At 32.9% G+C, this 26,136-nt stretch overlaps 1 protein-coding gene across 5 annotated transcripts in view; it reads right to left on the bottom strand.

The window, feature by feature from the left end:
* Positions 1-1,165: 1,165 nt before the first annotated feature.
* Positions 1,166-26,136, bottom strand: part of SPAST (spastin) — a 42,084-nt gene continuing 17,113 nt past the window's right edge. For 3 of the 5 annotated variants that reach the window (XM_032214979.1, XM_032214978.1, XM_032214980.1), the window contains 13 exons: positions 18,488-18,666; positions 16,385-16,518; positions 15,989-16,082; positions 14,106-14,180; positions 13,352-13,423; positions 12,261-12,336; positions 11,398-11,489; positions 10,195-10,274; positions 8,785-8,827; positions 7,728-7,807; positions 7,260-7,330; positions 5,983-6,023; positions 1,166-4,870 (listed from right to left, as the gene is read on the bottom strand). In XM_032214979.1, coding sequence (XP_032070870.1) covers positions 4,748-4,870; positions 5,983-6,023; positions 7,260-7,330; positions 7,728-7,807; positions 8,785-8,827; positions 10,195-10,274; positions 11,398-11,489; positions 12,261-12,336; positions 13,352-13,423; positions 14,106-14,180; positions 15,989-16,082; positions 16,385-16,518; positions 18,488-18,666 — 1,160 coding nt within the window. In that variant the 3' untranslated portion in view covers positions 1,166-4,747. Of the gene's footprint in view, positions 4,871-5,982; positions 6,024-7,259; positions 7,331-7,727; positions 7,808-8,784; positions 8,828-10,194; positions 10,275-11,397; positions 11,490-12,260; positions 12,337-13,351; positions 13,424-14,105; positions 14,181-15,988; positions 16,083-16,384; positions 16,519-18,487; positions 18,667-22,801; positions 22,898-26,136 lie in introns of all 5 variants that reach the window. The other 2 variants (XM_032214977.1, XM_032214976.1) reach the window with 1 other exon arrangement.

Genomic DNA, 26,136 nt, shown 5'->3' with positions numbered 1-26,136 from the left:
CAAGTCTTAAAATTGCGAAGTTGGAAGACCTCTGATGTAAGTACTCTTCAGAATTCCTCGCACAACCCAGTGTGCTCCATAAATGATGGACTTCGACAACTCCCTGGGAATTCTAAGGAACTGTAGTTCAGCATAATTGGAGGACACCAATAGAGGGATCAATTTTCCTTCCCCTTTAATGCAGGGTGCAGTCTGTCACATATCTGGCTGGCATCTTTTAAGAAGCTGCAGTTAAGCTAGTCGTAAAATACAAAGTGAAAATGACTGTTTTGTGTCCCAAGTCACAAACCAGTTGACCGTATCTTAATCTAGCATGCTGGAATAACATCAAGCATACAGCCTGGAAGTAAAGAATTTCCTAACAGTGAGAATGATTGATCAATGGAACAACGTGCCTCCAGGAGTTTTTCAAGAAAACTCCCGACCACCATTTGTCTGATATGGTATAAAGACTTCTGCTTTGAGTTGGATTAGATTTCCAAGGTCCCTTCCAGTCCTATAATTCAGTATCAAGTGAGATTGTGCATCACATTTTCAAAATGTAGACTTAAATGACTTCTGATTAATCATTCTAAGAACTCTTTGAATGAAAAGACCTCTATTTTGCAAGCCTTTGAAAAAATGTGTTTAAGACTCATTTTAAAGCATACTGTTTCAGTTTTGGATTGAAAATACTGTTTGTGCATGATGCTAATGTAATCTGTTCTTCAAGAGGACTTACTTTCAAATGTTAAACAGCTGGTTTTCCTAGTTCTTAAAAGCAGGAAAGTTTAATTTTCTTTTTATATAATGTAGTATTCTCAGTCTGATGCTATCCAAATAAGAGTGCTCAACCAGCACAGAAAGCAGTTGAAAACAGCTTTTTCCAAAAGCTTTTTATTCACATTTTAACCCTTTCATATACATCTTAGATTTTTCTAATCTTCTTAGATTTTTTTTTACTTTAGTTACAGAACAGGTGACTAGTATTCCGATGCCCCAAGTAATAGCCATGCAAAAAATGTATTATTGTGAAAGATGTCTTGTGGCATAGTTCATAGGATAATTAAGGCATCAAAGTAGAGGGATGTTATACTTCATATTTGTTTTGAGTGTAATAAAAAAAGAATGCAACCAACATCTCACAATCCATTTTAACATACTTAAAAATATTAAATAGTCAAAATACTGTTTCCACATTTTTATTTAGAAAATAACAGAGGAAAATTTCTGTTTCAACACAGTAAATTAGAATTTAAAGTTAGATTTCTAGTCTTATTTCAGAGATAGCAAATGGAAATATCCCACAAAAGTCATTATCCTATGAGAAATATTAACAGCAAAAAGTAATACTGTAGGCAAGAGATTTGCAAGTCATGAGTCAGGAACTCAACATGGAATAAAACTGAGTATTAAGACAAACTGCAACAAATAAGTCAATCTAATTTTACATGAGCATTTTTCATATATTTATGCAGAGTTTTCCTAATATTTCATATTATGAAACCTAATTTCAACAGCTAGAATATGAGAACTTTTTCAAAATGAGTTCAAAGTTCTCTCTTTATAGTTGAAAATCTGTTCAATAAAACAGATTTTTAGTAGCACCTTTGATTTAAAATAAGAACTTATTTAAATGTCAAGTTTTTATTAAATGAGATAACTAATTGAGAAGAACATTCTTTACAGAAAAGATAACAGATGTCTTTTAGGACTTTCAGGAACTTGTATGTATAGATTGAAGCACTTTTCTCTGTTTTCCCCCATGTAAATAGCATAAAGCCTTTTTTAGAAGAATCGGAAAACAAAATTTTAAATTGTCTAGGATGTCTGTTTACTGGACATCCAAGATGTGTTGCAGAACAAACATCAGTTAAAAAGTCCAACTGCTATGGTGGTTGCTTGATAACTGAAAACAGACATAGTAACAGTTTATGCTACTCATTGAACAAATCCTACATCCATCTTGGAATAAATTTGGAGCTTCATCAGGTTCTCATTAATGCAAGCACATTAAAAATAACTGGAGGGGCCTAATACACTATATTTTAGAAAACATAGAAGTATTATTAAAATTATACTAGATAAATAACTGTTTCTCACATTTCTATTTAAGAGAATTGAAATAAGGACATGATTACAATCATTGCTGATTATGGCTTGAATGAAAATGTATTAACTGTTATATTTATTTCAAAGCAACATTTATTGCATAAAAGCAAATATTCTGTAGTGTCCCACCATATTTCAAAATTTGCTAAATACGTACACATAACTCAGATTTCAGATATTTCCCTTCCCAAAAATGCTTAATAAGATAGATAGCACTGCCTTTACCAAAGATAATATACATGAAGCTAAAAATCCAACCATTTGTATTCTTATGAAATAAGCTATAATAAAGACAATATACTAGGATCTCTAGAATCTGTTCAAGCATCTGAAATACTCCTAATAACACTTGCTTAAAAAGGAATTAAGCCAATTGACTTGACAGTTTTAATTCTATTTTTATATATCTAAATCACCTAGTAATACTGATTCAAATATCATAAAAATAATTCTTGCCTGAATAAATGTTTGCTTTAATTAATCAGACTCTAATTGCAAGTATAATTCAGAAATGTTCAGCCCTTAAATTAAAATAAGGCAGATTATTGCAGATGAGAAGTGAAACATTTTCAAAGAAAAAAGAAAGCCCAGTTGCCTTTTTGAAAAGCACTTTTGGGACAACCATGATCTGGATGCTTGAGAATCTCCAGACAGTAATTTTGATTATTAGGTTTTTGAAATCTGATATATTTGTAGATTTAAAATGACAATTCTGACGATTCTAATTGGGACTTCAGGCAACCACAAGATTTTACTACATCAGGGAAAAAATAAACATGTTCAATGTCCTTGGATTAGATTATCCAACTTTAGAATAAAGAGCCAAGTGATCAAGAAGCTTTAGACAAGTATAATTTGTTCAAGGATTAAAACTAATAAAACTTTAAATAAGACTGTATAATCACTTTATTGTATACTGTACCAGTATGAAGAGCTGAATTGTACAGCAGGAGTAGCTAGTGTCATCAGTCTTTTGGTAATGTCTTTTTACTGTGTAACAAACATCTTTACCATTTACCTTTAGTAAGAGTGTTAATACTATGCAGTATTTCTGTATTCAGATGCATCAATATGGTCTTGAAATTATTTCAAAGATAAAACAGGAAAAGAGGCTTTGAATTTATTCCATAATACGTACATCTTACAAATATTTGTTGAAGTTGGAGACATGCATCTATTCTGTACATACCCACAAACACACTTTATGTATTAGCAAAGAAAATCGGAGGAAAAGAGAATAAAGGGTATCCACAATAGTATGAAACCTAACCTTTCCAAATTCTCAAAAGATAAATCACAATTAATCAGTTTCAGATATTAAATACTTGCCTTGTTCAATCAAGCTGTAAGAGCCAAGTAACATAGTTTTATTGTATTTTAAATAAAACTGTGATAGTTTAATAACTCATACAAAGATTTAGTAACAAGCTGTTAATAGAACAATATATTATTTTTTAGATTTGCCTTTGCACATAAGGCATAATTTCTTCTATAAGATAGCAACTGAAGAAATCTCTAGAAATTTGAAAACCTTATTTTAAGATTAGGAGTATTGTTGATTTGTAAATAGTATGTATTGTCAAAAAAAATTAAATAAAGTTCATGAAATCCTACTTCAAGTTCAAAAGTAGCTTTCAAAAACCAATAACATTTTAATAGAAATGTTACTTTTCTGGCCCTGTTTTTCTATCCTTTTGCACAACTACTAAATTTAAAAACTGAATTAGTCTGTATTTGTTTATCTACGTCATACCCTTTCTATTATATATTAAACATACAATTGAATAAATTATCCATTTTGTAAACACCAATCATATTAGACAGAGAAGTAAATCCATCTGTTCCTTTAATATTAAAAGCCCATTATATTACAAGTCATTTAATATCTTTTTTTTAAAAATGGTTGTGTAACTATAAACTGAAACATATGGTAGATATAAAAGACCAATTAAACAATTACAGCTATGATCACTTGCATATCTTAGAAAATCACCAGAATGGAAAATTCCCTGGCTTTTGGTCATTGTGGTCACAAAAACTAGCACTGAAGAGAAACACTGTTGTTGATTTAAATTTATACTATTTCATATTTTGACTATGATACAAAAACAAGATCCTACTATGGATATTTATAAATGCACTGGAAAACTCCTGCAAGAAAAAACAACTTTAAGACATTTGGTATACCAATTTGTTGTACTAATATATTGACTGTGGGACTTCACAAAGAAAAAGAACAAAACTATGCGGATGCTTTGTATTGTGGACTTTTCAAAATATTCTTCTTATCCATATGGGTTTATTTTTAATTTGGCACATTATCAATACACAAGAAACTGAAAACAAGGCTTAGTGATTAAGAAAAACACAACAAAAGTAAATATCATGAGCAACGTTTAGAAAATACAAAAAAAGTACACAAAGTACATTTTTCCTATCATTCATTGGTACAATTCTCTTCCCCATTTTACTGTGCTCTCATAGTTTGTTGGGTATAAATCCTGGTATTAAAGTTTAGGGAGCTCATCATCAACTATTACAAATCAGTCTTGCCTTTTAGTGCAGATACTGCTGATGTCTTGTAAACATTCAGCATTAGTTTGAATCAGCTGTCCCTTGCTGACAACAATCTCCCCTCCTTTGATAAAGTTGTTGATCAAACTGTAGTGTCTCCAAAGGCTTTGTTCCAGCGAATGTAAGCTTCTAGGGTTTGAGGGCTAAGACTGCATTTTATTTTCTTCAAAGACTCGATGAAATCCGACAGCCGAATATTCCTCATCTAAAAGGAGAGGGGGAAAAAGCTGCCTTGAGTATCACATATTATTCAGATATCTCTCTCTGTGCGTACTGTATGTTCAGTTAGCCATGTTCCCAGGAAGTTTTGTTGATAAGAAAGATTGGTGTTATAGAAATGGCTAGTTATATATTAATATGTAAAAGCAAAAAGTTGAGGTTGGTGTGTGTTTATCTTGTATTGTACTAGGAAGAGTTGGAAGTCAATACTTCCTTTTCTTTCTTTTTCTCTTCCCCTTTGTATTTCACACCCTCTTTTTCCTGGCCCCTTTCCCTTAATTTCCTATTTTATTTTATTTTTGTATTTTATATAATAAAAATAAAAATAATAAAAGAGTATCACATATTATTGGGTTTAAAACTTGTTTTCTAAACTGTATTATTTTCAAAAATCATCAACATGGGACTACCAGCATTGAGACACAGACCAAAAGTAATTAAACTTGGATCAGTACTACTATGTTGATTCCACTAGATGGCACTAAAGTATGTGAATCAATTTTAGCAAATCATTTCAGATCATTTCCCCATTTCTAGCATGCTAAAAAGACTCAAAATACAAAGTGCTTAAGGCAACAGCATACTGTGATCTCTCTGCTCCCTATTTCAGTCTCAGTCTGTGCATTCGTCATGTTTCTGGAAATTTAGAGGACAGAGAATCTACTAACACAGTGCCATAAGGGAAGGTTGCAGGATGGAATAAAAAATCTTATGTTGTACTCATGGAATGGTAATTTTTACACTGCAGTGCTGTATAAGTGTCTATACATCTAGCCTTTTTTCTGAAGTGTTACATATTTTTTAGTTGCATTTGTGTTCTCAAATATAAAATTATGGTTAGTAATTATCTACTTAGAGGAATTGTTTCTATGACATATTTTGGGGTATTTAATTGCTTTTTAGTAGAATCAGATTTTTTTTTATGTTATATAGACCAACTTGACATCTTAGTACTTTTCTAAATTAAATGCATGTGTTCTACTCTCAAAAAAGTGTATTAAAATAATCCATTTTATTTTGAATGTTCAATTGTCCTCTGAAAACAATAATACAAAAGATTAAAAATGACTGAATTGTTGAAGTCAGCAAAGCACATACCTCACTAGCAGACATGTTCTTCACCTGCTCAGGTTTTAATTCTGTAAAATAAAAGAAACATAATTAATTAGTTTCAAATCAATATATCCTATCAAAAAGCTTAATATTTGAATTAAGACAACTCCGAATTCTGGCAATAAAGCTGATTTAAACCAGTTCATGTTAAGTTCATGTTTCTTCATCTTGAAGATCATAAGGCTCTAGGCAGGTCGTGATCCCAGGACCATGGGAATACTGCGACAGTCATCAGTGGGAACTGGTCACGAGTCACTTTTTTCAGTGCCATTGTAACTTCAAATGGTCACTAAACAAATGGTTGTAAGTTGAGGACTATCTGTTTTAGGCTTTTCAAGATTTGGGGGGTGTTTACAAGTTGAAGAAGAAGGAACTTGCTTCCCAAAACTTTCCACTCACTCCCTTTTTTTAAAAACTCCCAAACAAGAAAAAAAGTTACATCTTTAAATATTTTCAAATTCTGATACATTGCCTCCAATGTATCTTATCTGTTAATAGATAATAGATATTTGCTAATATTATCTATTATAAAACAAAAAGAAAATACTTCAACTATTTTAGATTTAACAATCTGATACACTAAATTTGTTTAAGCTTGTACATTGCCTTTTTATACTCATTTCTTTTTATCATTTAGTTACTGTAGCTTTTTAGCATTCACTGTTATTTCTTTTATATTACTGTCACATTAATTGCCCCAACTCCTACCCATCAAGAAATTCAAAAAGATGCAAATATGAATAGATAAATAGGTATCACTTCTCACCACTTTGGTGGGAAGGTAACAATCTTCCATGTGACTCTATGTATAGATATGCTGGTTATATGAGCATGAAAAATGTCTTCGGACAATGCTGGCTCCCTCAACTAAGAAACAGAGATGAGCATCATCCCTAGCGTTGAACATGACTGGAAAGGGGAAACCTATACCCTTTTTTTCATTAGGTTACAATGTTTCATTTGATTATGTTTACTATTAGCCTGTCCTTATTGGATTGGTTGCAACTTCTGTTATATACTGTCTCTGTGCTAAACTACAGTCCTAATGAACAGTGTGTGTGGTGTGTGTGTGTGTGTATGCAACCAATATTAGCTAGTTAATTCTAATTATTGAAATTATTTTAAAACACTACTAGCTATAGCAAGGACTTGAGCAAACTAAACTATTTCGTTGGATCTTAGCTTAACTAAAGATGCATATCTGAGTACTATTTAGAGCCACCTTAGAGATGCATTTAATTCAAAGCTAAAAGTTTGCTTACCTCGTATAGGGCCCAACGCTGCATCTTTTGCCAATGCTGTTAAGTCGCTACCTGAATATCCATCTGACATTCTTTAGAAGTGAACACAATTTCAAAAAATTATATTCTCTACAGAAAGCTAACAAAGTTTATATTCTGTATTATAAATCAGTACAATACAATTGAGTAAAACAGAACTTGTAAATTTTGGATGAAATAATTAGGTACATAGTTCAGAAAGACTTTTCAATATTTAATGCTGATATTAATGATATTAAATTGTAGTCTTATCATTTAAGAAGTCAACATACTATATATGATGAGAGATGAAGTGCTGATATCTTTTCTTTATAAACAGTGAGGAAGAGAAACATGACTATGCCATTACTCAGAGCCATTTATATTTAGCATTTCTTATGATGAGCAACAGCTGCAAATATCACTAGGCGCTGTCCACCTAGATTTAGCATTAAGTTAGAATTTACTCACCTAGCTAACTGTGCCAATTCCTTTTGGGTTAATGGATTTCCTTGTTTGCTCAAGAGATTTTTTAGTAAAAGCAGTCGAGTCTGCAAAATATAACATTCTCTATTTGCAATCTTTGCTTAAATAATCATGCAAAAGGCTCTATACATCTGAAAATTGTGCAGAATGATTTTCACTTTGCAAAGACAACAGAGAAGATTAAGTTTAAAATCATATAGGACAGAAGTGAAGCTATATCTTGAAAATACCTATATGCTTCTATGTCTTGCTATTATACAAATATTAGCAAAATGCTAATGGCTTAATAGAAACACAGCAAACTGCAAGGGTTCAGCATTCTTCTATTCAATCTATAATACCCAATCAGACTATCCCGGCTTCTCACATATTTTAACACATTCATTAAATATGTGAAAAGCTATGAAAATCTGATTGGGACTGATATGGAAGGCAATGAAAATTCAAAACTGTCTTTAATTTGCTGTCCAGTACATTATGGGTTTAAATAGATATTTCATGGCAAGTAACAGATTTGGCTTGGCACCCATGCAAATATACCATTTATATTTACTTGCCTATTGCTTGAAAGTTTTCTTTCGCATTAAAAGTGAAAGCTTAAATTTCCAGATAATGAAAAATAAGTAAACTTGAAGCAGAAAGATGCATTCTCTTTATGCCAATCTTTTTACAAATAAGGCATATTCAGAACTGATATAGTGACAATTAAATGTCCATCCATATGTAGGTTAATTCTGATGTTAATGGTAATTTGTTATTCAGCTGCAATCTAGGTTCGTCACTACTTCATAGGAAGATAATCAAAAAGTTAAAGAAAATTTATAGAGTAGGGAAATGAGCAAAGGGGTAATTGACAGAGGAAAAGATTAAAAAGAAGGAAAAGGAAAGGAAGAGTTTCACTACAGAAATTCTAGACAACCTTATGATAAAAGAATCCATCCTATAATTAAACACGAACGAACAAATTTTTGTATTATTAATTTGCATCCAAGAATTGAATAAGAAACATTCTTACTTTAAAATATTGCCATAATCTACATACCTCTTCATTAGGCAACGATACATACACTCTTTTGGTGAATCGTCTGAGAAAGAAATAGAAAGTATAAAAGATCTACTTAAGATTCAAGATATAATAAAAAATATTGAAAATATAATAAAATTTTCAAACCAGGATTGTAGTTAGCAATAATGGTTTTTTAAACTCTAAAATTTAAAATTAGCCCTTTATTTATTGCTAGCAGTTAATATTAGAATTTCAAGATTACACTTTGTTATTAGCCCAGTAGGCTTTGAGAAGTGAGAATTGTAGATGAGATTATGAGGAAGAATGATACACTGGGCTTGAGAAAGTGGAACACAAGCAAAAAAAGAAAAGGGGAAAATGAAAAAACAGGAAACAATAAATAGAAATGGAAAAATCTCAATTCAACATCAAAGCAGCTGCACTTCTTACTTAATTTTACTTATTTTGTGGGCATTTATTTTGTAGGTCTTGAGTTCCAATTGTGTACGAATGTGCCAATGTAATTTGCTAATTTATTTTTATTTATTTTAAAATTAATAATTGCATAAAAATGCTATCTTACTAAACTTCTATTTAAAACATATAACTCAAGAGTGTCTTTACTGATTAGAATTTAATAGTGAAAGAAGACATGAACAATGGAAGGAAGAAGGAATCATAAGTGTCATTAATAAAATTTAAATTCAGGCCCAATACATTTTAGAAAAGGTATTGCTTTTTCAAGTGTGCCATAAAAACAGAAGCTATGCAAAAAGTTACCAGAATAACTTTCAATCCACCGGTAGTATGACCAGTTGCTTAGCAATCATCCAAAGTTACAACAGACCCTCCCAAAAATCTTACCTCTGACCTGGATCCAAAAGCTGGTATCCCCCAACCCACCCAATCCCCAATCAACATGATTGTGTTTTGGCACTTGGCAACCAGTACGTTTCTACAGTATCCTTGAAAAAGCAATAAATATTCCAAAATATATAGGAAAACTAAATTTTCCTGGCAGTTGGGATTCTTCCCACTATGTTGACTAGAATTTGGTCAATTATTTTTAAATAATTGGCATACATATAAGAAGAAAACTTGAGAGTTGTTTTGAAACACAATGGCATTTGGCCAGAAAGATCTTTCCATTTTCGGTGAATAGAAGTTTATATTTCATTTTTAATGTATTCAACCTGTCTTCAAGTAACAAAATGAAGATAAATTGTTGATTTGTATCAAAAATATAGTTATAAAATATTTCCAACAATTCATTCCAATAATATTTCCAGTAAATATTTCATCATCTATTTACTGTCCTTTTTTTTTCATTTTTTACCAAAATAAAAATACTCTTTACACATGGCATATCAAATTAGTGTTCAAGAATAGCATCAAAGCTAAATTTACATTACATATTCCTAATTAATTATGCAGGAGTTAAAATACCTGAGTACAGCATCATCAAGCTCCTGTGGCCTGTTAGTTGCTCCCATTACTAAAATGCGATCTTCTCCTGAAGACTGTACCTTTTTTCCCCAGAAAGCAAATTCAGATAGAATCAGAAACGGAAACATCAAAGTATAAATATAAACGTATTCTTGTAACTGGGAACAAACTATTTCCACAAGACCATGTAGTGGCAATGCAGAAACCATTATTATTTTGAGGAGTTTAATGACATATTATGATTTTCTCATTATTAGGAAAAGTCTACAAGGTTTTTTTTTCTTGTTTACTGATTAAAGAAAACAGGGTGAGGGGAATCTTTAGGTAGCTTGAAAGTTTTTCTTACACTAAGAGTCATATGCTACCAAGCCAAGGACATCTTGCAGTCTCCTGACAAATAACAGTCAGTAAAGTCATGATGCTAGGTTTTGATAAAAAAAACCCTTGGGGTTTGTCATGGTTGACTCGCTACGGAACCCTGCTCGCAACGAGACAGCAGTAACGGGGGGAGGGAGGGAATGTAAGTGTGTTGCTTGGAAGCATGAGACAGACCCAAACCCCAAAGTCATCAACTGGGAATGCAAGAGCAACTGATTGGTGGACAATGGACAATAGGAGGTCCAGGGAGGGGAAAGTTTTCCTATAGTGTTTGCAGGCGAAAACATGAGAACTGGCTTTTCTACTTCTGTTCCCATATGGCTTTTCAGTAAAGATACACTCTTGGATAAAAAATGTCCCAGGAGATTCTTTTGCTGTTTAATGCAGTGGGATGGTTGACAGAGATGTTGTTTGTTATCAGTCTCTGCTTTGAACCTAGCATTGGGTACTAAGGAAATTGGCCACCCTTGTGGTATTTCTGCTGTTGTTATTAAGGAGTTCTGGCAGCTTGTAAAAGAGAGGGGTATTATCTTGCTTGTTATGTATGCTTTTGACTCTGCTTGAGGTAACAATAAAGCTTAAAGTTATTTTATTCATTGGTGTATTTATTGTCTCTAGATCCAAAAAAATCAAGCATACTGAAAAATACTTTAAGCTTAGCAAAAAAAAAGCAGGGGGAGAGAATAGTAGCAATTCATCTTTTACTAGAAAAACCTCAACTATTTTTTTAATCAATAATAAAAAGTTTAATCGTTAGAATTAAAAATACTATATAACTGCTGCTAACACCCAGCACTGTAATACTGTTCCACAATTAATACTTACACCATCAAACTCTATTAAGAATTCTGTTTTTAAACGTCGGCTAGCATCATGTTCACCTTCTCTTCTTTCACATAATAAACTATCCACTTCATCTAAAATATAAAGATAACCTTTATTGATATTTTTCTGTGACCACACTGCACACATTAAAAATGAAATTCTGTTGCCTGCTCAAAAGAAAATATCTATCTACCATACCCATACATAACACACATATACACATGCTATATAAACACACACACACACACACATATATCTATACCTACACCTGTGTATGTGTGTGTGAGAGAGAGAGAGAAAGAGAGAGAGAGAGAGAGAAAGAGAGAGATTTCAAATAGCATATATTATTCAACAGCTCTTAAGTTATCAACATTTGTAGAAATGACAGAATTAAAATTTCTGGTTCGGGTTATTAATATACTATCTGAAAAGCACTTAGCCAAATATGGCTTATCTTAAAAATCTAAGCAAAGCAGAGCTGGTTAGTACTGGAATAGGAGATCCAACAGGAAAACTTAGGATAGGAGACTAGACCAAGAAGTTTAGAAAAAAGAGAAGGTAATGGGAATCCATTTCCATACATTGGTTAAGAAAATTAACAAGTACCTGTCAAGGTCATTGACTGGAAAAAAATTTGCTTTTTTTAAAAAAAATCCTGTTCTCAAGTATAGATTATCAGTACTTATTATAAATGTTATAAAATAAATTTAAAACTCTGAGTTAAGAACATATTATTTCTGCAATGCAACTCAATAATAAAATGGATAATGAATGATATGTTATTCTCAATTAAAACTATTTTTAAAAGGTTTATCCTTTAAATTTAAATCAAAATTCAACTAGTCAGATACATGAAATTTTACCAATAAAAATGATAGAAGGCTGAAGTTCTCTAGCTACTGCAAAAAGTGCACGGACTAGTTTCTCTCCTTCACCAACCTAAGGGGGGAAAAAACAAGATATCTATCTCAAATTGATTGAATCATATGCTTCACAACTGGCATATTATCAGTGGATACTAAAATATGACTAACTTGATCTATTCTATGACTGTGACATTAAATCTTCGTTACTATATTTACTATAATTAAATTAATTTTTAAATGTTTATTAAAGTTTTCATCTGTATCCCCCCTCTACAAGCCAGGCACACATAAAGCACTTTTTTTTCAGCAGGCTGCCCCAAAGAATGTGGAATGGAAAAGGTTCTAAAAGGAAAAGAGTTTTTACAAAATTAATATATACTTGTTACTCTAACCTAATTACACAGGAAAGTACAGAATCATACAATCATACTTTATTGGAGGAGCTTTTTTTTCTTCTGTCTTGAAAGAAACACTAAATTGAAATGTTAATATAACATATATCAAATCTGTTGCTGCCAATTAATGCAGATACATCTTTCTAGCAGCACCTACTAATTCTTTTATCTAATCTCTATTCCTGAAAAAACCATTTCTTAATATCTGGTTAGATTCACAGTTCTGGGGATATAGTGGAAAAAGAATTACCTAAATACTTATTTCTATAGCACCATGTCCAAGAGGACTTTATACATACAAGAATTTTCAGAGAGACATAAGATTGTATTACAGCTTTCAATTTTAATGTATTCCAGGGGAATACAATTAGATACAGATGTAGATAAGAATTAGAAATAGTTTAAAGGTAAGGTAAAGCTTCCCTCAAACACATGTGCTAGTCGTTCCTGATTCTAGGGAGCAGTGCTCATCTCAATTTCAAAGATGAAGAGTCAGCGCTCTCCTTGGCCACGTGGCCAGCATGACTAAAAGCCGAAGGCACACGGGACACTGTTTAAAAATATTTTAGAAACAGATAAACATGATTTCAAATGTACTGGAATCTGGTGCAAATACGACTCCATTTATTATTATTTTCAAAACTTCCTAAAATGACTTTTTAACCATAGCCAGAATATAATATTGCTACTTACATATTTTGATGTCAGACTTGCAGCACTTATGTTAAAAAAGGTTGAATTTGATTCTGCAGCCACTGCTTTGGCCTATATTAAAAAGAAATTGGTTTAAGTCTTAAAAATTGGTTTAATAATACCAAGCACATAACATCTTTCAGCAATGTAATTATCCTTATTAGTCAGAGTTCTGCTGATTGGACACATATGTGCCCAGTAAATAACTATATATGTTAAAGGAAATTTCAATCTATCAGCACTTTAGCAATGTATGTTATACTTTTATATGTCTGCTTATATATTTCAGAATTTACTTTTTCTTGTAAGATACTGGGAAATTCTGAGCATTCTTCTAACTGGAGTACCCATGTCCCAACATGAAACTACTCTGTTATCTCAAAATGATAAGAAAGAATATTTCTGGGTACATATATAAAATATAATGTTCAAACACTGTTTCCATAAGCAATATGCCAAACACACAAATAGACAGTATTTTCTGGCTAAAGGGAAGGGCAGAATAATTGAAATGAATGAGCTTGGAGTACAAATGGGCATTTATTTTTCTGGATTAAGGAGTGAAATTTTGAGGATTTTTAAAGAAAAAAATTATCTTAAGCCTCTTTTAAATCTCACGTTTGTTTCCTGCCTTAAAATGAAAGAAAAACACACTGCCAATTTTTAGCAAATATAATCAGATTTAGAAGAGGTACTGGGGGGAACAAAAGAGGAGATTGCCTGCCCATGTGATAGAAGAAAGCAGCTCTCTTACCAGCATTGTCTTCCCATTTCCTGGTGGGCCAAATAACAACAATCCTCGTGCAGGAGCCCTAAGTCCTGTAAACAACTACAAGAGTGACTGAATTACATTTTGGTTCATGGCATAATCTGAACTCTTCAGTCTATAAACTAATAATTTTATAGCTGAGAGAAGACATTATTAATGTTTTTTGCAGTAGATATGAAAAACACTTATCATCCTGATTACTGAATACTTTGCCATTGAACTCTATTTTTTTGTACTTGATACTAGGTCAAAATAAGAGTCTAGGAAAAATAGGCCAAAAAAGACCACAGAAAAATTCAAATAATACAAAAGAAACTAATACTTAAATTATTAAATTTAAGATATATTTTTTGGAATTCACCAAGCTATAAATGCTATAGAAAAAATATACTTTCTAGCATAGAATTTATTTATTTTTTTAATATCATAAATTGTTATTCATTTTTCAAGCAACTAATGCTATTATAGCCTGTTATCCATGATTGCAGTTCTACGTTTTCTTCACAAAGTGTATTTTAATAGTCAGGTGTGAGCCATCTGATAGAAGAGACAGCAAAACTGCCTCCAATTGCCTATTCTGGCTAATATATATATGCTATGGATTTATTTCATTAATTGCCTTTAGTCTATCTTAAGAAAATGAATGTGTAACACACAGAGTATATTACGGTAATTGGAATGATTATATAAAGATATGTCTTTTATTATAGTATCAACAAAAATTGTCAATTTTTCTTTCCTGAAACATCTTTAAACATAGCTTGAAAAGAATTGGATAGATTGCACTACTTATCAACAGTAATATTTCAATTGTCAATTGATGCTACAAATGCAAAATCTGAACTATGGTGCCAAAGGCTACTGAAAAATTAGAAACTCAGATGACTTGGTCCATATATGTATGGACTCTAAATCAAATATTCACCTGCAAACTTTTAAGAGCCAAATCTAAACTATATTCTGAAAGTTGTGTTCAAAAATAAGCCCATTGTTTCCTCAAACTGCAGCAGAGATAGGAGGGATGATTAAGAGTGGCCATCTCACTTAATGATCATCATTGCTTGCAACAATAATGGGCAGTTTCCATTACAGTTATAGGTCAAAGAACATCTGTAGACCAATTATATCTTTAATACTGGTTTGGAGATACACTTTGCCTGTAAGCATACTAAACAGAAGGGCAACTTTCACTTTCATTAGGTTTCTGATCCAGGCCATCTTGTTCAATGGCAGAATAGAAGAGCAATTTTGCCAGTACTTTCATTCTACTGTAGATTCCTAGAACACAAAAATCTGGTTCTAAAAATAGAGACCATCTGGAGAACGTGGAGGTCAGTGGTAGGTGCTGCATATAAAGAGATGCTTAAAATTGTTTCTCCCTCCCTTCCTGGGCAAGGAGGATTTTCAGCAGAATTTCATTTAGAAATGGATGATACCCATAGGAAAGGCATACCTAATATTAACTGCTTCAATTGAAAATATAATTATGCTTTATTTAAACTTTACCACTGAAAACCTAGCAAATGTATAGCGGGGGAGTAGATAACATTCGTTTTAGCACATTACTGAGCATGTGATTAATTTCTATTTATTAATCTATGCAATATAATCAATATATTGGACCAATAAAAGCTGAATATTTTAAGTAACTATAAGAATGCCAGTTTTACTCCAGCATCTAATCCAATACTCCAATTGTACTTTGATACAGAAAAATTGTGATTACACATAATAGATGCAAATATAACAAATATGCATGTTACATGAATACATCCAAAATGCTAATTTTTTAAAAATCAAAGTAAAATCTACCAGATAATGAAAACATAAAAGAGGCAATAAAACAAGCCAATAAACAGATTGCTTACTTCAGGTCTAAGTGAAGGAAGGATAACAATTTCTTGCAGTGCCTGTTTAGCCAACTCCTGCCCAGCGATATCATCAAAATTGACAGATGGCCCACTAACAAATACAGAATAGTAATTAGTGCAACAATAGGCATCTCATTCTTCTAGAGTGCAGCTGAATATTTCACTCTTTGTCTCAACTGATTTTCTTTTTTAAAAAACCTTTACAGTTAAGAAATTCTCATGGTATATTAAATATTATATTTTAAAGAATATTTTCATTTCTTCCTATCAAAATCTTAAACAGATGCAGAAAAAACAATATGAACATTACTTGCCCTGAAAATAATCACACTTGATATTTACTAAAAAGCATTCCCATCTCACACTCACCTACAAAATACTACTGGCACTTACCTGTCTACAATTTCATTGAGAATAAGATTAGCAAGGTTACTATCCACATTTTTGAAAATCTTTGTGTCTTTCTTTTTTCGTACAGCAGTTGAAGGAGTAGAAGGCTTGGTGGTTCTATTATTTTTTGGAGTAACCTAAGAAAACAATTATTTCAAATGTATTTCAATATTATTTTAAAAAAAGAATTAGATATCAGCTTCAGTAATCTACAGGAAGGAAATTTCCATTCAGCATCTGGGTAATCGGTTAAACAAATCTGTGATAAGGCAATAACTTTATTTTTAAAAAATACAGAAAAAACAGCTAATTAAATGTTACAAAAGAGTAATGTAACATTAATTATATGACATCAAGGTATTGTCAATTCTTAGCAACCATATACTGTATATTTTCTCCATGGTAATATAACATACTTTTATAAATTCAGGAAAGGAAAGGAAAAACAGAGCACAAATATATAATACTATGTGGAAAGAAAAGCAACTGTTGTAGTAAAATACATAATTATTCTCTAGATAAGCAGAGTTCCTCTCTCTCTCTCTTCTATCTATCTATCATCTATCTATCTATCTATCTATCTATCTATCTATCTATCTATCTATCATCTATCTATCTATCTATCTATCTATCTATCTATCTATCTATCTTCTAAACAAAAATAACTTATATTCCATATTATTTATCAAAGTTTTAATTGCTTTTAAACAACTATTTTTTTGAATAAATAAGAGACAGAATGTAATAATCCTTCCTTCCAATGCCTAACATACCATGCTGGTCAAAAAGCAAAGGTAAAATCTGTACAAGAACTCTGTATTACCACTTTGAGTTGATGGCAGTGATATTTTAAACTAGGTTTTTTTTCTACACTGAAAATAATAAACCCAGAAGAAAATAAGCTCAGTATCACCATTAACCATTTTCTAAATCTATGGTTTTAAAATTAACAGCAAAATAAATTGGAATACTTGAATTCTTAACCATCCTTAATAGTTCTGCTATACTGAGAATAAAAATATCTCTGTGCACGCATACAATAAGAGATTTTTGTTAATTTTGAAAATTACAAATATTTTAGCTTTTCCAACGAGAAAAAGTGTTCTACCTTTTTGATCATTTTGTTTCTTCTTTTCCATATACTTTTCCATGGCAATTTTTTCCAGGCATCCAAGTACCCATAACATCAGTGAAATCATTTCTCAAAGCTTATAATTGAAGCAGTTTTGCAACCCAGTTGCCAACTTGTAAAATATGGGCGGAATCCAGCTATTTCCAATGATAGAAGCCTCCCATTCGCAAAATGGGGAAGAATGCTATACAGATAGTCCTTGACTTATAACAGTTCATGTAGTGACCATTCAAAGTTACAATGGCTCTGAGAAAAGTGACTTATGACCATTTGTCACACTTATGACCATAGCAGCATCCCTATGGTTACGTTGTCAAAATTTGGCCACTTGGCAACTGACTCATAATTATGACAGTTGCACTCCCAGGATCATGTGATCCCCTTTTGCAACCTTCCGACAAGCAGTCAATGGGGAAACCAGATTCACTTAACAACTGTGGCAAGAAACTAAAATGAGATAAAACTCACTTAACAAACGTCTCACTTAACAGAAATGTTGCGCTTTGTGGCTGTAAATCAAGGACTACTGGTATACTAAATTCATCTTCCCTAGTTATTTTCTGTCAAATTATTGAAAAGCATTTTTCCATTCTTTTAGCAGATATCTTCTACTGATAACAAGAATGACACTAGATATAACCACAACCTTAATCAAAATTAAGAGCAAAATAACATTAAATAGGGTTTTTTCCCCTAAAAATGTGTTTGAGATTACAAACTTATACAATTCCCTTACAGTAAATCACATCTTTGTTCCATTAGCTTCTATGGTCTATTCTAGTCTCTACCAGCCTTTCCTAGTAATATCAATAACTGAACTTAGATTTTGCTGCATGCAAAACATGCTATTTATAAAATGCAATTCCTTTATTTTGAATTGCAACTTTTCTATTGCTTTTTCTATTTCAATTGCAACTTTTCTATTTGCAATTAACAAAAATGCAATATGCTGTGCATAGAAACTAGTGTCCTACCTTCTGAGTTGCAGCTGAAGGAACTCTAGGTGCAGAAAAATTAGAAACTCCAGTATAACTAGGTGTTCTTTGGTGCCCAGAAAATCCTCCAGATCCAGCCTTTGCCACAGATTTTGAACGAGGAAGTGAATTACTACTATGAGACAATGGATCCTTCTTTTTTGGAACAGTTCCATTTTCTACAAAGAAAAAGAATAAATTTCTTACTACAGAAAACATTCAAATCAACTAGTTGCACTTTTACTTACTTTTAAATTGGTACTATCTATTAATTTAGTTGATTTATGACAGATTTCACACAAAAACTCTGAGCAATAATATAGGGTTAAATCTCACAATAGATAATGAACAATAATAATATAAAAACACATAATTTAATTTATTTATCTATAGCAATTACCCATAAGTGAGTAAACACATTATCTTTGTGAACAGATCACCTCAGAAACATGACATGATTTATCTTAATAATGTTGATTTCGGTTTGCACTGGTATTTCGTAAACTTTATTGAGTAGGTTGCTTTGTTAGAAAATTTTAGAACTAAAAATATTATCATTTCTTGCAAGCACAGCCAATGTATCTCAGCACTATGTATACTAAAAATGTACAAAACTGTTATACTTTTTTTTAACTTCTCAGACTATTATAGAAGCACAGTTTTGACCAGGTAGCATACAACTATTTTTGCAGTATTCAAGCAATATGAAACACCGTACAGGTTGTCTTCATTTAACAACAATAATTGGGACCACCAACTCCATTGCTAAGCAAGACATCACATAGCTGTGACTTGCAATTATACCACCGGCTTCTCCATTCACTTGGCTTGTCAGAAGCCAGTTGTAGAGCATGCAAATAGTGATCACGTGACGGTGATATGGTGCAACAGTCATAAAAAGCCGCTGGCTGTGGAGCATCAAATCTCAATTATGGGACTGCAGGGATGTTCAAGAATCATAAGTCCAAGGACCAGTCATAAAGTTATTTTTTTTCCATACCATAATTTCAAATGATCACTAAACAGAGTAGTAATAAAATGAGAACTACCTATAATCAAAAATTCAGTGCAAGAAGATAATGTACATTTTACATCTATGGAAACTTGAAAATAAAATTATAATGTAACTATGAAGATCAATATAAAAATTGTAAAGAATTCTAAAGAATATATTGATCTACTACTTACTGTATAAACTGTATGTTCCATTTACCAGTAACCTATGGCTCCTTACAGATTACTGTCTTGGGAATGCCTCCTTTGATAGCAAAAGACTACCACCACCCCCGACCAATGCAGTGAAATTTTGGATCTAAGTGGAATTAATTAATATATGATAGACTTCTTTACCTAATGATATTTTCATTAATCTATATTACTATATAAAGGTTATCAACAAGAAAGCAAGCAGTTAAAATGTTTCTGAATCTTAGAAAGTTAGATTCACTCTTCACTTAACATTACACATTTATTTATCAAATTTATATGGCTACCAAATTGGATCGTGTACAACTGTCAATAAAATACATGTATGCAATACAATAGCAGAGTTGGAAGGGACCTTGGAGGTCTTCTAATCCAACCCCCTGCTAGGCAGGAAACCCTATACCGTTTCAGACAAACGGCTATCCAGCATCATCTTAAAGACTTTCATATTTCAAAACAGAAAAATCAGTTTTAAAATGGAGATAATTGAAACTAAAAATACATGTAAAATATGTAGAACCTCTCAAATATTTTCAGAATGATTCCTAAATAATTAAAACTTATCAAACAAATCAAGCAACAATAAAGTTGTCAACATTATTTGTTTCAATATCTAAAAGCAGCAGCAAAGATACTATGTAAGATGCCTAGGAATAAGACTCTTATCAGGTAGATGCTAGAGCCACAAGAGCATCAAAGAAGTTTATATTACTGCCTGTAGAAGTTACATAAAAACTAGGGCTCAGGATACCTGGTTCCAAACAAGAGTTTAAATTCTGTTTGAAAACAATGAAAATACAAAGTACTACAGTAACTAGATTTCCAGACAAACTTCAACAAACAGTGCAGGAATGAATAAAACTTCTTGTAAGCTGTTCACTTGTTGTAAGCCACTTAGTTGCCTTGAACCACAATACAGTATATGCAACAAATAAATTTAATAAATAAATAAAATCATGCAATAATCTAAGATTACACAGAAACTGGCCCATCTGTATCAGTGAAAATATTACACACACTATGGAACAACAGAATTTGGGGGAGAGGAGTGATCATGCATTGAACTTAGGTACAAATGTATGTTAAATAAAAATTTTACAATACTATTAACTGGGCTAATATACCATCAACTGGCATTCTAACCTGAACAGTTTAATTTCTGCTTCACAAGGCAACAAATTTGTGCTCTTCAATCTCCTGGTTTTTGTACAAGATCTTTGTTGATTCTAAATAACTTTTAAGTATTTACAGTACCTCACCTGATCCAAGTATAAAAGTGAGATAGAATATTTGCCTGTTTCTTGTGTACGTATCTCTTCAGTACTATTCATATAACTGTAACAATCAACTCCCAGTTTCTGAATGATTTTATTCAGTGATTCCGTATATGTTAAAGCACAGACAATGTGGATTTCAGATAAATTCGCAATTCGAGATGTGATAAAGATACTGTTTTTCAAAGTGGATAGAAAGTAATGATTAGCTGATCACTGATCAGAATTGCCAACTGATTTTGTTTTAGGAAGGTATGGCAGATATTTTACTTTGATAAATCCACAAAAACATCTAACTACCTGATATTATCTGAAGGAAAATTAAAAGGAAGAACAGAATAGGAAAAGTCATAAAACCATACTATTTTCTAAAATTTATTTTGCATATGAAATTTATTAGAACAGAAACTATTTTCCATGCAATCTAGTCTATATGATTATTTGGTTTAAAAAGTATCAATAAAAGTAGTTGCAATTGCAAGCAGTAATCAGTTTTTTTCAACAATATAGTGATATGCCAATTCTCATTATGCTACTTCATATATAGAATTAGAGTTAGTATCAGTACATCACAATGGATGAAATCACACTGTAGTCTTACAAATATAACTTATCTTCCACAAAGCCATGTATACAACTTTTTCTTGCCCCAATCATTAAGTGAATCATTACAGTTGTTAATAACAAGACTATTAAGTGAATCTGGCTTTCCCATTGAATCCGCTTATCCAAAGATTGCAAAATCTTTGGATAAGCGGGGAATCACATGACTCCAAGACACTGCAACAATCATAAATATGAACCAGTTGCCAAGCATCTGAATTTTGATCACGTGACCATGCAGATGTTGTAATACTTAGAAGTGTGAAAAAAGTGATTTTTTTTCAGTGCTATTATAACTTCAAACAATCACTAAATGAATGGTTATAAATTGGTTACCTGTATTCATATACCAATACTAATTGTTTCAAGCAAAGCATCACACTAAATCAGTTACTGAGAATATACTTTTAGAGAGAAATAATTATCAAAAATGTTTTTATAGAGCAAAAAAACTGTGTGTGTGTGTGTGTGTGTATACACAAAATATATTATATTATGTATATATATATGTATGTATAGGATATTATTTGGAGTTACTATGTCTTATAAGAATAAAAATGACTGAAGGTACAAGCTAAAAAGCTCATAAAAAACATAGCAAAGAAATTTCCAAAACAGCTTAGCAAGAAATCACTAAACATTTACAACACTCTACCTAAATTTTGTCTCTTATTTTCATTCATTATTCTTATTTCTTAAACACGCTTTAAGAATGTTGAACATCAATAATTTTCTCATATAAATAAACTTCAAGCTAATTTTCTCATTATTCTAGCTCATGTACACACACTGACAAAGAAAAGCCACGGAAAAAAATGTCCTTCAATAGGAGATATATGCAAAAACGTATTCTCTGCTTTTGTTTTTATAAAAAATAGCAAACAACATAATTTAATGTAGATATGAATTTTAAAAAAATTGAATTCTTTTTTTCTAGCACTGCATTTTATAAGGATCCTAACTAGATTTTCCAAAATTCCAAACTTTATGTCAAAATACTAAACTTTAAAACTAATGCCTTTCCTTGCCTTTCAAGACATAAGAAATGTTAAAAAAGCAATTTGGTGAAGACAACATTAATTCAGCATAAATTAATAAGAAACTTTAAAAGAGAAAACATTTTAAAACTATATTAGGAGCAGGGTATTTATTGCTGCGTATTTTGTTTTGATAAGGTAGATACTGAGAGACATCCCCCTAATTAATTAGGTGCTGGGAAAACCAAACCCACCTGACTGGAGATGTCCATTGCGGCATACCAGGTTAGTATTGTCACTACGGACTTCCATTTGCAGCTTGGGAATTTGCTTAACTGCCTGCATCTTCTCTATGCAACAGAACAGAGGAGGGAAAAGGACAAATAAAAGACAAAAAATGAACCAATGAAAGTTACGTATACTGGTAATAACCAAAATGATTTTGCCTTTAGTTGGCTTGATAAGGATTAAAGTTACAAAGCTTATACCTAATGTTTACAATGTTATGAAGTCACATCTTATTAATAAAATACAATTTATGTAAAACTGTGAGCTGCAGTCAGTAACTGCATTTTTCAGAAATAGCGAAGAAAAGAACTAGTGGGATACTTTAAAATGAATGTGCAAAGAATTATGATTTCTTCTACCTATCATCTCAGAAAGTCTACAACTTGTTGGTTCAATTTGCAATCATATTTCATACTAAATTTTGTTAAGTATTTCTTTATGATAAACATTCCATTTTAAGCAGTTAAGTATATTTGTAATCTACAGGTTATTTCAAGTTGCTACATAATTCTTTAAATAAGAGCACAGGAGGAGCCTCCTTTCTGATCAAGTGAACTTTCCCTAAATATTAAGTAATTGTTGCATAATTAAAATAAAATTACTACTTTTCTAGCAATAAGATTTAGCATTGCATTATAATTATCAGAAATAAATTAGACAGATACAGCTCATAAATGTTCATTAAACTTCCACGTCTTATACTAGTTTTAGAACCAGTTTTAGAACCTTTTGAAATGAACAGCTTGTTAGATATCATCCTGAATCTAACTGTCAGCCATTTACAACAATATTTAGATTCATAAATAATCTATTTATAAAATCATGGTCCTTTTCAGTTTTTTAGAAAACAGATCAAATCTATCTCTTTTTTTGTACTTCAAAAATTAAACCAGCCATTTAAAAAAATTAATAGCTTTTCAATACACATTAAGGTAAAAATGGTATTCTGTAATTACTACTTTGTTACTCTCAGAACAATCCAGATTCTTTTTTGATACTATCGTGTATTTTCATGCAACAGAGTACTGCAATATAGCTTTAGCTAAAAGAGGCATCACAAAAACACACATTCATTTTTTAATATATGCATTTTTTGAAAGGATTCTTATCCAGCCCTTCCTAAAATCTTATCTCACATTTCTTCTCTATGTTCCTTTCTTGTATACTGTTACCCAACAGTCCTTAGTCAAAAAGATGACCCTCAATTGGTCATATCAACACATGGCAAAGACATATGTATACATAACATTTATTCCATATCATCTACACCATGGCTGTCAAACTCCCAGCCCATGGGCCGTATGTGTCACACACTGGCCACGCCCACACCCAGTTTAGTGAAGGGGGAAAAAGTCCCGATACATCATGTGATGCTGCTGTGATGACATGAGTTTGACACCCCTGATCTACACCAACCTTTCTCAACTCAGATTCAGCAAGAGATCTCTAAGCGATCTCTGGAGAACCAGGGATAGGGGCCATGACTCTATCCTAGTGCTCCTTGACCTCTCAGCGGCCTTCGATACCATCGACCATGGTATCCTTCTGCGGCAGTTGCGAGAGGTGGGAGTGGGAGGCACCGTTCTTCGGTGGTTCTCCTCCTACCTCTCGGACAGGTCGCAGTCGATGTTGGTCGGAGGGCAGAGATCGACCCCCAGGCCCCTCAATTATGGGGTGCTGCAGGGTTCGGTCCTGTCCCCCCTCCTATTTAATATCTACATGAAGCTTCTGGGTGAGATCATACATCGGCACGGGATAAAATACCACCAATATGCGGATGATACTCAGCTGTATCTGTCCGCCCCGTGCCAACTCAATGAAGCGGTTGAAGTGATGTATCAGTGCCTGGAGGCTGTCAGGGTCTGGATGGGAATGACCAAGTTTGCACTCAATCCTGACAAGACTGAGTGGCTATTGATGCTCCCTCCCAAAGATTGGCCATGTGCTCTATCTCTCAGGCTGGGGGGTGAAATTATATGCCCCTCAGAAAGGGTTCGCAATTTGGGAGTCCTCCTGGACCCACAGCTGACTTTAGAACATCATCTGTCGGCTGTGACCAGGGGGGCATTTGCCCAGGTTCGCTTGGTGCACCAATTGCGACCCTACCTGGACAGGGAGGCCCTTCAAATAGTCACTCACACCCTTGTGACCTGAAGACTGGACTACTGTAACACGCTCTACATGGGGCTGCCCTTGAAGAGTATTCGGAGACTTCAGCTTGTCCAGAATGCAACTGCGCAAGCGATTGTGGGTGCACCTCGGTACACCCACGTTACACCTATCCTGCGCGAGCTGCACTGGCTGCCTATTGGGCTCCGGACACGGTTCAAGGTGCTAGTCGTTACTTTTAAAGCCCTGCATGGTATTGGACCTGGGTACTTGAGAGACCGCCTCCTGCCAATTAACTCCCTATGACCGATCAGATCCCACAGATTAGGCCTCCTCTGAATTCCATCGGCCAGCCAGTGTTGACTGGCAACTCCCCGGGGGAGGGCCTTCTCTGTGGCTGCTCCGGCCCTCTGGAACGATCTCCCCGTTGAGATCCGGACCCTAACCACCCTTCCGGCTTTCCACAAAGCCACGAAGACCTGGTTGTTCCGGCAGGCCTGGGGCTGATGAATTTCCAGCCTCACTTAAATTGTTGTGACTGTTGTTGTGTTTTAATTTGTCTGTCTTTTTTCCTGTTTGTATCCCCCCTTCCCCTTTGGTTGTTAGCTGCCCTGAGTCTCTCGGGAATAGGGCGGCATACAAATTGAATAAACATCAACATCAAACATCTAAGGTTCTATAAGATACCATGACTGGGAGGAGGTGGGGAAAACCTTTTTTTAAACAAATGCACTCATAATGATGGGAATTTTTACACATCACAACTCAGCTCCACTTTGCTATTGTTGTTAAATGTTGACAAATGTGGGTTGAATAGGTTACAAATGAATTGTATGGTGATTTTTTCATATTTTTTGTGAAAAATAGTTGTTTAATTTTTATGCAGGGATTCACTAATCTGAAAATTATTTCAAAGGTTTCTCCAGAGTAAAAAGTTTGAGAAAGGCTAATCTAGGACATAATTCATTAAGCCTGCTAAATCATTTCTAAAAACTGTATGAAAATTAATCCTTATACTTCCTTTATTTCATCTTGATGGTAAACAGTACGTTAGAGCTACTGCCACTATGCATGAAAAATACTATATCTAACAGTAATGAAAAACTTTCACTGCCTTTATGTTCATTTCCAAATGTAAGTCACAGCATTGATGTTTGCTTGCACATAAAATCTTGACCTCCCATAAGAATGA

Source organism: Thamnophis elegans, chromosome 4 (genome assembly GCF_009769535.1).
Source record: "Thamnophis elegans isolate rThaEle1 chromosome 4, rThaEle1.pri, whole genome shotgun sequence".
Taxonomy (NCBI): Eukaryota; Metazoa; Chordata; class Lepidosauria; order Squamata; family Colubridae; genus Thamnophis; species Thamnophis elegans.
Note: the sequence above shows the minus strand (reverse complement) of the source record. Positions and strands in the feature narration are given on the sequence as shown.